The 11,326-nt window shown below is 47.5% G+C and overlaps 1 protein-coding gene across 2 annotated transcripts; it reads left to right on the forward strand.

Annotated features, from left to right (window-relative positions):
• Nucleotides 1-527: 527 nt before the first annotated feature.
• GPR15LG (G protein-coupled receptor 15 ligand) lies at nucleotides 528-11,005 on the forward strand. 2 transcript variants are annotated; one of them, XR_001887606.1, is made up of 4 exons: nucleotides 528-652; nucleotides 3,253-3,342; nucleotides 10,081-10,219; nucleotides 10,349-11,005. XR_001887606.1 is itself a non-coding variant. In XM_017883736.1 (3 exons), exons 1-3 carry the CDS (start codon nucleotides 583-585, stop codon nucleotides 10,164-10,166), a joined length of 246 nt encoding a protein of 81 aa, XP_017739225.1. In that variant the 5' UTR covers nucleotides 528-582; the 3' UTR covers nucleotides 10,167-10,669. The 2 variants fall into 2 exon arrangements, 1 of the variants encoding a protein (XP_017739225.1); XM_017883736.1 differs by having other exon boundaries at nucleotides 10,081-10,669.
• Nucleotides 11,006-11,326: the final 321 nt, after the last annotated feature.

Consider the following 11,326-nt stretch of genomic DNA (forward strand, 5'->3'; position numbering starts at 1 on the left):
GTACGAGAGATAGTCCTGTGCCCATTTCACAGATGGGAAGTTGATCCAAAGACATTCAAGGACAAGTTTGAGGTCACACTGCTAAGTGGCAGAGCCAGGACTCAAACCCAGGTCATCTGACTCCAGGGCCTGTGCTCCCTACATCTCATTGGTTACTCAAGGCTCATCCTTGGATGAGAACCTGCAAGGGTTTTATGATCCTTTTCCCAGACACAGCTGAGGAATGAGCAGGAAGAGCTGCATTTGATAGGATGATTACTGACACTAAAAGTTAACGTTCAACTCTAGACAGTGGCTCTTCCTGGGCAGTTGGTTCCTGCTCTCACCACTGAAGCCAGTGCTGAAACCTCTCTGGGCTGGGCATTTACAGCTTTCTGTGTTACAGGTTACTAACTGCATCTCGAAAGGCTGGTTTTCCTCTTGGGAGGGGCTGACTTCACCGTTTAGGAGAACTGCAAGGTTACTAGGGCCCTGCCTATTGGGAAACGCCTCTCTATGACTCTATAAATGTCCAAGGTGGCCCCAAGGAGGACTTCCGCAGCACAGCTCCCTTCCCAGGACGTGAGAGTCTGCCTTCTCACCATGAGGCTTCTAGTCCTTTTCAGCATGCTCTGCATCCTGCTTCTCTGCTTCTCCATCTTCTCCACAGAAGGTAGGGCAGCCCCCAGGGTGCAGGTCCCTGAGCAGGATTTCAGAATCTGGGAAGACTCTGATCAGGAATTGTTGGAGGGCAGGCCTTGGCAGGCAGTCCTGAGCCCTGGAAAGACGGGCTCTTGCTCCTGAACCTACAGGTTTGGGGCTCAGGACTGCCTGTAGGTGGCATGGGGGCTCCATTCACAGCCCCTGTACCCCCAAATACATACCCAGCCTAAGTAAAGTGGTGTGTTCACCATGCAAACACACATACAACCTCTCAGCTAGATAATTGTGCTTAAGTCCTACCTATCTAGAATTTCTGGAGCCACTCTCTTGTACTTGTATCATGCTTGGAACAGAGTAAATTAGTGTTGGGCAAATGAATACATTAATTAGTAGACCATCTAAGTCTGAACATCCCAAAACCTCATGCACAGAAAATATCCATGAGCAGCTGGAATGAAGGTGTGTGTGGTGGAGAGGTAGGGTATGTTTACGCATGTTTAGAAGAAGGGGACACCATCTTTTTACCTCTATAGATATTAATATTTAGCTCTGTTGCCTTTCTTTCTTTCTTTCTTTCTTTCTTTCTTTCTTTCTTTCTTTTTTTTTTTTAAGAGATGGAGTCTTGCTCTGTTGCCCAGGCTGGAGTGCAGTGGTGCGATCTCGGCTCACTGCAAGTTCTGCCTCCTGGGTTCATGCCATTCTCCTGTCTCAGCGTCCCAAGTAGCTGGGATTACAGGTGCCCACAACCAAGCCTGGCTAATTTTTGTACTTTTAGTAGAGACGGGGTTTCATCATGTTGGCCAGGCTGGTCTTGAACTCCTGACCTCATGATCCACCCACCTCCACCTCCCAAAGTGCTGGGATCACATGCGTGAGCCACCTCGCCTGGCTGCCTTTCTTGATTCAGATAGCTGTGTTTCAATCCGTTTTTCTCTTGTCTAACCCTCTAGAGACTGCCTACACTTATTTTTTGTTTTAGTGGTTATGGTTATTTAAACTTTTTGGTGGGGGGAGCTGGAGCTGTAGAAATATATAAGGAGAAGAAAAACACTCATAATTCCATGATTCAAGAGTAGCCATGTTCAACATTTTGTTTATTTCCTTGCATGTAGAATTTTAAAAACTTAATTGATGTACCTCTGTATGTTCAAGGTTATATCTTTTTTATTTATCACTATATATATTGTTATAATCACCCAAAATACTTATGATTGAAGATATTCTGGAAGCATTTACAACACAGTGTCAGCAGCAGCCATCTCTGAGTAGTGGGATTATAACAAGTGTTTGTTTTACAAAGTTTCTACAATGAAAATGTGCCACACATATAATAAGGAAAACAGTGATTAGAATTCCTCATAAACACAGCCCATGACATGCAATTTATCAGACCTCTATTTTCGGACATGTTGGAGGTTCCCAGTGATACCCTAGTGACAATTAAGTGAGGATAGATATCTTCCCCCATAAAGTTTCCTATCCGTTTAGAACTAACTGTGGCAGATTGTTGAAGTAGCATTAATCAACTGACATTTTCAGGTATAACTTGCTATCAAGTGAATGTGCTATGATGAAGTTACATGCTTAGACATTTAGATAGTTCACAATTGTGTGCTTTTCTTCTTTTGAAGCAAGATCTTACTCTGTTGTCCAGGTCGGAGTGCAGTGGCATGACCACAGCTCAGTGCAGCCTTGACTTCCAGGGCTCAAGCAATCCTCCCACCTCAGCTTTTCCAGTAACTGGGAAAACAGGTGTGCACCACAATGCCCTGCTAATTTTTAAAATTTTTTGTAGAGACGAGGTCTCTCTATGTTGCCCAGGCTGGTCTTGAACTTCTGGACTCAAGCCATCCTCCCACCTTGGCCTCCCAGAGTGCTAGGATTACAGGCATAAGCCACCACACTCAGCCTACTTTGCACATTTTAATTATGTGGTAAAAGGTATATGTGTACATAAAATATGTCCTTTATTCAGGCTTATTTTCTTCTTTCTTTCTTTCTTTCTTTTTTTTTTTTTTTTTTTTTTTTTTTTTGAGATGAAGTTTTTGCTCTTGTTGCCCAGGCTGGAGTGTAATAGCATGATCTTGACTCACCACAACCTCTGCCTCCCAGGTTCAAGTGATTCTCCTACCTCAGCCTTCCGAGTAGCTGGGATTACAGGAGTGCGCCATCATGCCAGGCTAATTTTGTATTTTTAGTAGAGATGGGGTTTCTTGTTGGTCAGGCTGGTCTCGAACACCCGACTTCAAGTGATCCACCCACCTCAGCCTCCCAAAGTGCTGGAATTACAGGAATGAGCCACCACACCCGACTCAGGCGTATTTTCTTAGACTAGATTGCCAAGGGGAGAATTATTATGTCAAAGAAACTACTTATTGGACAGGAACCTGAGAAGGATATGTTTTGGGGCCATTGTGTCTCTCAACATTGTTATTTCTGAAAAGTAAATCACAACAAGGCCCACCCTTTCCCTGGGACCTCTCATAGCCTGGCTCATCCTGAGTTTATCTGGATAAATATTCCTGAGCCCTGTGCCTCGCAAGGGGAAGCTCACTCACTCACAGACAAGCCTGCTAAGGACAGTCTCTCTTCCTTTGTGTCCACCTTCAGGGAAGAGGCGTCCTGCCAAGCCCTGGCCAGGCAAGAGAGCCAGGCTCTGCTGCCACAGAGTCCCTAGCCCCAACTTGACAAACGCGAAAGGTAAGCACCCGCACCTCGTCCAGACTGTGGGGGAGAAGTCCTGCAGTGGCCATGGGACCAGCCACACGTGCTGATCAGCCCCCACCCATGGCTGGCATCAGGCTGTGGCTGGGAGGACATCTTTGTTTTGTTGATTAATTTGATAACTCCCCCCAAAAAGTCAACAAATCAATCATTTTAAACTGAATACATTCTACCATGGAAAGAAAGCAGGGTGCAATTAGAAAACGTTGTGTGGAAACACCCTTACTTCAGGTGGGAGGTGTCTGAGGAGGTGACATTTATGAGACCTGAAGAAAGGCCAGGAGCCTGGCTGAGGACTGTGGAGGTGGGGGATGCAGGCAGAGGAGGCAGCAAGGGTGAAGGGCAAGAAGGGGGTATGGAAGACAGAGGGCAACAGGGCTTGTGAGGTGCTCCCAGAAGCTAAGGACTAAGGCTGTCTGTGAACCCTGTGGACCTGAGGCTCAGACCAGCATGCAGGTCACCAGCAGGGCAGTGGGCATGAGGGTCCAGAGAGCCACAGCTTGGCAGGAGGTTAGGCAGTCCCAGAGATGCCAGCAGGCAGCATCCAGGCTGCATGACCAGGGCGAGGCCCAGAAGAGCAAAGCTGCCCTCTCCCTGAGCCTGGGGGCACTGGGAGGCCTGTGGCGGACAGGCCCAAGCCCAGGAGGGCTGTGGGCACCCAGTTCCCTGCACAGGGGCTCCAGGCCAGGGCAGGCATTCACTGGAGTTGCCCAGCCTAGGTGGAAGAGCCAGGCTGCTGGAGCGTGTGTGGGACAGGCAGATCTCCAAGGGGAGGCCTGTGGAGTCAGACAGCCTGACACCAACCTGGGGCTCCTGCCTGAACTCTGCAACCCCAGTGCCCTCTCTCAGGAGGCTGAGGAGGTCCCAGCTCCACTTGCTTCTCTGGGGCCATGGCCCATGGGGTCCATGACCAGCACCGGAGCCTCCATGCCTTTCCCAGCTACCAAGGGGATGCTCAGCTGTGATGCAGGGGAAGGACAGAGGGAAGAAGCAAAACAGGATAACTCCAGCTGCAGACCTTCTCCTGGAGATGCTGACATCCCCTTCTTCCAAACTGGAATCACACGCAGCTAGCCAGGGTAAAAATAACCAGCTCTCACATACCTCTTGCTGAACCAGTGCGAGGTGCTAGCCCAGGAAGGATGCAGGGTGAATGCAGGCTGTGGCTCTGCTCCCCCAGGCCCCTGGTTCTGTGAAAGAAGGTGAAAACCTTCCAGAGAGAGATGAAGGTGAGCCCCAAGAGCTCACACACCCTACCCCTCCTCTTCCCCTCTCTTGCACCGACTGCTCAGAGGCAGGAAGTTGAGGGAGTGTGTGAGCCCCCGCCATGCACACACACACAACAAACCCAAACACACAAACACAAATACCTACACACATAAGTAGATACACACCACACAACCACACACACACACAAACACATGTGCACACAGACTCACATCATTCACTACAGACACACAGACACATACACACTACACAACTACACACAGACACACAGCATATACACACAATACACAGTATAGTGATACACACATAGACACATACACACAGCACAAACACACACCACACAACTACACACACAGACACATACTACATGCACTCTACACACACACACCACTCACTATACATACAGACACATGGACACATACACACTACACAACTACACACACAGGCACACACTATACACACAAACACACTACATGCATATACACACTACACACAATCATACACACATAGACACATGCACACAGCACACACACGTATACCACACAGACACATACACAAATACGTCTACACACAAACACAAACACATACCACACAACTATACCCACAAACACACATAAATACAAATACGGAACACTACACAACTATACACACAGACACACACACAAATACATTCACACACAAACACACACCACACTACACACACAGACACTACACACAGACACACAATCACACACATGCTACACAACTACACACACTGCACTCCTAAGCTACACACAGCACACACACACTACACACACAGATGGACAGATATACACCCAAGCACACACAGTGCACAGGAGACGTGGCCAGGTTAACTCCTGTGCGAGTACACGTGCATCTGTTTTCTCGGTTTTGTTACTTTGGGAGAATAAATCTAGGTGTGTGGCTCCTGTGCTGAGACTGGATTTCTTTTTGTGTGTATGTTTTTAAAATTCCATTGTAGAAATTTATGAACAACTTAGAACAAGAAGGAGCAAAACAAACATATGTACGGGGTCCTTGTCATGTGATCTCATTTAAATTCTTGAGACCACCGTGGGGAGGTCTTGTCACCATTGTATAGATTGGGAAACCGAGACTGAGAAAGAAACTGAGGCAGAGCCAGAAACCAGGATCTTTCCACCTCTTTCCATGACAACAAACTTCTTCCCCTGTAGACAGAAAGTTTCCTGCAGCCTGTGTATAAAGACATGCGCGTGCAGGCCAGACGGCTGACTTCCCAGAAGGAAACAGCCCTTCTGGGCTAGGATCTCAGTTCCACTGCCCACTGGTTGTGTGCCCTGGAACAAGTCACCCAGCACTGCCAAGCCTCAGTCTCCCTCCCGGTGAAGAGGAAGTGATAATAGAATCTCCTTCACTGGACCATGATGAGCAGTCAATGGGGTCATGTCTATATAGGACTTGGCATCAAGCCTGCCACACAGTGCCCTGTAAACATGTCCTGCTGTTGCTATGGAGATAGACCCAGCCCTGCCAGGGCAATTCCAACACTGACAGCCAAAGCCTGCACGTTCTTGTCCAGGCTTGGTGGTTGCACCTTCTGTCTTATGGACTGATGCTGGGGTTCAACAAGGAGGGAGCAGATGAGTCAGTGTTCCCAGGGTGTTGTGTAAGCAACAGCAGGATTGCTGAGTGTGCCAGGCTCCAGAAATCTGGCCTCGTGTGCTCCAGTTCACTGATGTATGACAAAGCCCATGCATCTGTCTATAGAAACACAAATTAACTCAGGGTTGCCTGGAGGATGTTCCTGAGCCAACAACAGCAGCTATGACACACACACTTGCTAAATATTGACTACTCCTCATTCTGTGCTGTCTTTGTTGAACACTGCTTTATATCTCAGCACTGTGGTAGGCCCATGGGGATGACAATATGTGGAAGGCCCAGGACTCTGGGTCAATGTAACAAAACCATCTTCGAAAATCAACATGCTAAATGGCACTTGTTTGACAAAGCACACCCTACACAGCCCAAAATCCTTTAAACCTTGAATCACCACAGCACATGTCTCTTGCAAGGACAAGGTTGGGGGTAGGGTCACAGATTAACAGCATCTCAAATACAGAACAAAATGGAGTCTCTTACATCTACTTATTTCCACATAGACAAAGTAACAGTCTGATCTTTCTTTCTTTTCCCCACAGCTGAATTTATTACATTTACCAATTTACTTTAAAAGACTTTTTAAAAAGTATTTAGAAAATTTATAGCAATCTGTAGAGCAGCTAGTCTTTTTGTTGTTGTTTTTTAAGAAACAGGATCTTGCTCGGTCACCCAGGCTGGAGTGCAGTGGCACAATCATAGCTCACTGCAGCCTCAAATTCCTGGGCTCCAGTGATCCTCCCTCTTCAGCCTCCCCAGTAGCTGGGACTACAGATGCATGCCATCACACTCAGCTAACTTTTCTATTTTTGTAGAGACAGGGTCTTACTATGCTGCCCAGGCTGGTCTCGAACTCCTGGCCTCAAGCAACCCTCCTGCCTTGGCTTCCCAAAGTGTTTAAAGTACTGGGATTACAGGCGTGAGCCACTGCATCTGGCCTGGTTTTTTTTAAAGGAAGTTTCAATGTGCTGACTCTGTTGGCTCTTTATGGGCATCAAGCACTAGCTCTAAGCCCAGGGGCTGCTCAGGCTTAAGCCGGGGTCAGAATGATGGCTGTGAAGGCCCCACCAGCCAGGAAGTGCCATGGTCCTGAAGCCTCAGTCAAGCCACCTTCCTTCTATGCATCCTGGGCCCACTGTGAGGAAGTTATTTGGGAAGACTGGGAGGTCCTGAGGGAAGCCTGGAGCCTGAGAGGCTGCCTAGGTCCTGAGAGCTCCATGCCACCTCCCTGTTTTTGAAACCCAGCAAAATGGCTGAGCCCATAGTGGGAGACTCAGGCTGGAAGGGGCACAGAGAGGTCCCTCCCTCGCCATAGGGTTGTCTCTGCCTTCAGGAAGGGGCTCAGACTGCATGGACAAATGTTACCCATTGAGGACATGAGGTTTTCAGCAACAACGATATCAGGATGGACATGAATGCCCAGAAAATAGACCCTTGAAAGGAGGAGGTGAAGAGGACTGGCAGCCCATCCTGCCCAGTGGCTCAATCAGAGGGGCCTCAGACCCGTGGTCTTGCTCCTTGTGATTATATCTGTTAGCCATAGCTGCAGAACAACCCACTCCCAATTTTAGTGACCCAAAGCAGTATTTATTATTTTCCATGAGTTTACAGGTCAGCTGAGTATTTCTTCCAGTCTTGGCTGGACTCATTCTTCTAGGATTTGGATAGGCAGCTCTACTGATCTTGGCTGGGTGTCTCATATTTTTGGTGTCTGTGAGTGTAGAATGGTCTTGGTTGGAACAACTAGCCTCTCCTCCATGTGGTCTTCCATGCTCCCTGCAGGAATGTTCACATCGTGTCTGCAGAGTTCCACTTATATAAACGGAAACACGTAAGGCCTCTTGAGATATGGGCTCTGAACTTCCCGCCTTCATCTCTACCACTTTCACTCTGGCCAAAGCAAGTTTCAAGGCCAGTCCAGATTTTAGGAGCCGGCAAATAGACTCCATATCATGATGGGAGAAACTGCAAAGGAGAGATGGAGAATTGCAACCATATTTGCAACCAGTCAACCACAAAATTTATTGTAAGAGCCAGAGAAAATAGCCTTGGGATCTGAGCCGAGGGAAGGAGGTGGAGGAGGATCAGGGGTCAGGAAATCATGTGTCTCCACCAGAAATGCTGGTGGAAAATGCTCATGAAATGCTATTAATGGAAAAGAGTAAGTTATGCTATATATTACTAAGATTATCACTCTGGGAAGATCAAAGCACTTACCAATAGAAAAAAAAAAAACAGAAAAACACACCAATATTATCACTTATTTGTGGTTAAGATATGAGTGGATGGATGAATTATAATTAAATGTATTTCTTTGTATAGCTAGTGCTTATATAGCAATTACTAGGTGTGGCACTTACATCCGCTAACTCATTCACTATTTCCCTTCTCACTTCTACAAATGAGGGACTGAAGCACAGAAAGGTTAAGTAACTTGTTGCAAGTCCTACAGCCAGGAAATAAGGGATAGATCCAGGCTTTGGGTTCAAATAATCTGGTTCTCTCCAGATTTCATGATCTTACTTACCACACCACATTGCATATAGTAATAATCTGAAAACAGAAGGAGAAAAAAATAATCTCATGGTCATAACTTAGTAACCCTTCTCATTCATTTGTGTGTCCTTTGCTTTCCGTACAAACATGTTTACCTGGTTTTATTTTTAATTAATTATATCTCATTTTTTCATTTTTAAATTTAAGTCTGAAGCATTTTTCTTCTTGTTGCTACGCGGTGGTCATAACCACAGGGTTTTGTCCCCATGAAACATTTCCATCCTCATGAATTATCATTAATTTTTTATTTTATTATTTATTTATTTATTTATTTATTGAGACAAGGTTTCACTTTGTCACCCAGGCTGGAGTGCAGTGGCTCAATCATGGCTCACCACAGCCTCGACCTCCCAGGCTCGGGTGATCCTCCCACCTCAGCCTCCTGAGTAGCTAGGACCACAGGTGTGCACCACCATGCCTGGCAAATTTTTGTATTTTTGGTAGAGACGGGGTTTCATCATGTTGTGCAGGCTGTTCTTGAACCCCAGGGCTTAAGTGATCCACCCGTCTCAGCCTCCTGAAGTGCTAGGATTACGGGTGTGAGCCACTGCGCCTGGCCAAATTATCATTACTAATGAACAAGTTCTCTATTATAGGATATTCAGATTGTTTCCAGGCATTTTTTTTCTGCAATTAAAAACGAAACTATGGGCCAGGCATGGTGACTCATGCCTGTAATCCCAGTACTTTGGGAGCCTGAGGCAGGAGGACAGCTTGAGGCCAGGAGTTCGTGACTAGGCTACGCAACATAACAAGACTCCTATCTCTCTTAAAGAAAAAAAAAAAAAAACTATAAAGAATAGTTTAATGCATGCAGCTTTTTCTTTCTTGTGGATGATTCCTCCCATAAATGGGACTGGTTTGTCAAAAGATGCAAATGTAGTTTTGGGACACATTGCTTGGCATGTGCCATCTGGAAGGAGATAGCCGGGGGCCCAAGCGCACACATCCATGTGCAGACCCTCCTACCAGAGTCATTAGAAACAGGCCTCCCAGACCCGAGGCTCTTAGGTGGGCTCCACTTAGGATCAGCCACCTTCTCTTCATCTTCTAGCAATCAATTAGATTCCCTTTGATGGGACTGAAATAACCTGGGCTGGTCATGTTTGCCATGGAAAGCCACTTCTAGGCCTCTAGGGAAAAGGATAAGATCTAATTCTTGCTTTGATTTTTTAAAAAATGTGTTTGAAAATGCATCTTAATTGTGTTTTCCTCTCTCTCCCCCAACCTGGCTCTGACCTTGCCACCTTCCTGTCCTTGTCCCTCTTGTCTGCTCATTGCTCCTCCCAGGACATCATGTGAGACTCTGCAAACCATGCAAGCTTGAGCCACAGCCCCGCCCTTGGGTGGTGCCTGGGGCACTCCCACAGGTGTAGCACTCCCAAAGCAAGACTCCAGACAGCGGAGACCCTCACGCCTGGCACCTGAGGTACCCAGCAGCCTCCTGTCTCCCCTTTCAGCCTTCACAGCAGTGAGCTACAATGTTAGAGGGCTTCATCTTGGGCTGCAAGGACCCTGGGAAAGTTCAAGAACTCCATGTCCTTTTCTCAACTTTCAGAGCTATCATGAGCCAACCTCAACCACAGGGCCTCAGTCGCCACCATGTGGGTCTCTCCAGTGCAAACAGCCAAGCATTCCACCATGACTGGTCACAGCTACAAATCCAGAGACCATCAATCCTGCTAAGGTGCAGGGTAGCAAGCACCCAAGGGTGGCTGACTAAGACTGCAGAGTCTGCCTCCATCTTCAGCCTCCTGGCATTTAACCACCAGCATCCAGTGACCCCCCAAGGAATCCCTTCCTAGCCTCCCGACATGAGTCTGCTAGAAAGAACACCCAAACAAACAAGTGATAAATAAATAAATCAACTCAATGCAGACACATCCTTGTTTGACAAGGTCAGTGATAGAGCCTGAGGCACAACTTTCTGCTAGAACAAACCTGTCCCTAAAGACTTCCCTGCAGGCCACTCTTGGCCACAACACAATGTAACTATGTGAGGAGCAGGGACAGAGGCCCTGGGTCCGGCACATCAGGGCTGGAAGCTCTGCCCTGCTGAGGGTGTTTTGTGTGAGCTGAGCATGTTGGGTCTTTTTTAGAAAACTGAGATTACAGGACCTACTCAGAGGGCAAATAGCCAGGTGTGAAGTGCCCACAAAGGGCCTGGCACACAGAGGGACTTGGTTCAGGGAAATCCTTGCCTCTCCTTCCCCATCCTGGGGAGGGTGTTTATGCCCACGGCGAACACAGTGCTGCAGGGCTGAGTGAGGCTCAGAGAGCACAGATGGCTCAGGTCTGAGCAGCTTATCTCTCAACAAAGCTCCCTTCTAATCCGATTCTCACAGCAAGGTTGGAAGCCCCATCGCTGCACCCTCCACAGCTGTGTAGGAGAACACCAGGCCCCTCTGGGCTGATGGGCAGAGGTTCCCTGGCCCAGGGCTCTGGGCACCGTGGTACCCAGGGCAAGTCAGAGTCTGTCTTGTCACAGGCCCCACTTTTCACATCCCTTCCATATGTTCCACTCTTAGGCTCACTC

The sequence above is a fragment of the Rhinopithecus bieti genome, unplaced genomic scaffold (genome assembly GCF_001698545.2).
Source record: "Rhinopithecus bieti isolate Rb0 unplaced genomic scaffold, ASM169854v2 scaffold_12689, whole genome shotgun sequence".
NCBI lineage: Eukaryota > Metazoa > Chordata > Mammalia > Primates > Cercopithecidae > Rhinopithecus > Rhinopithecus bieti.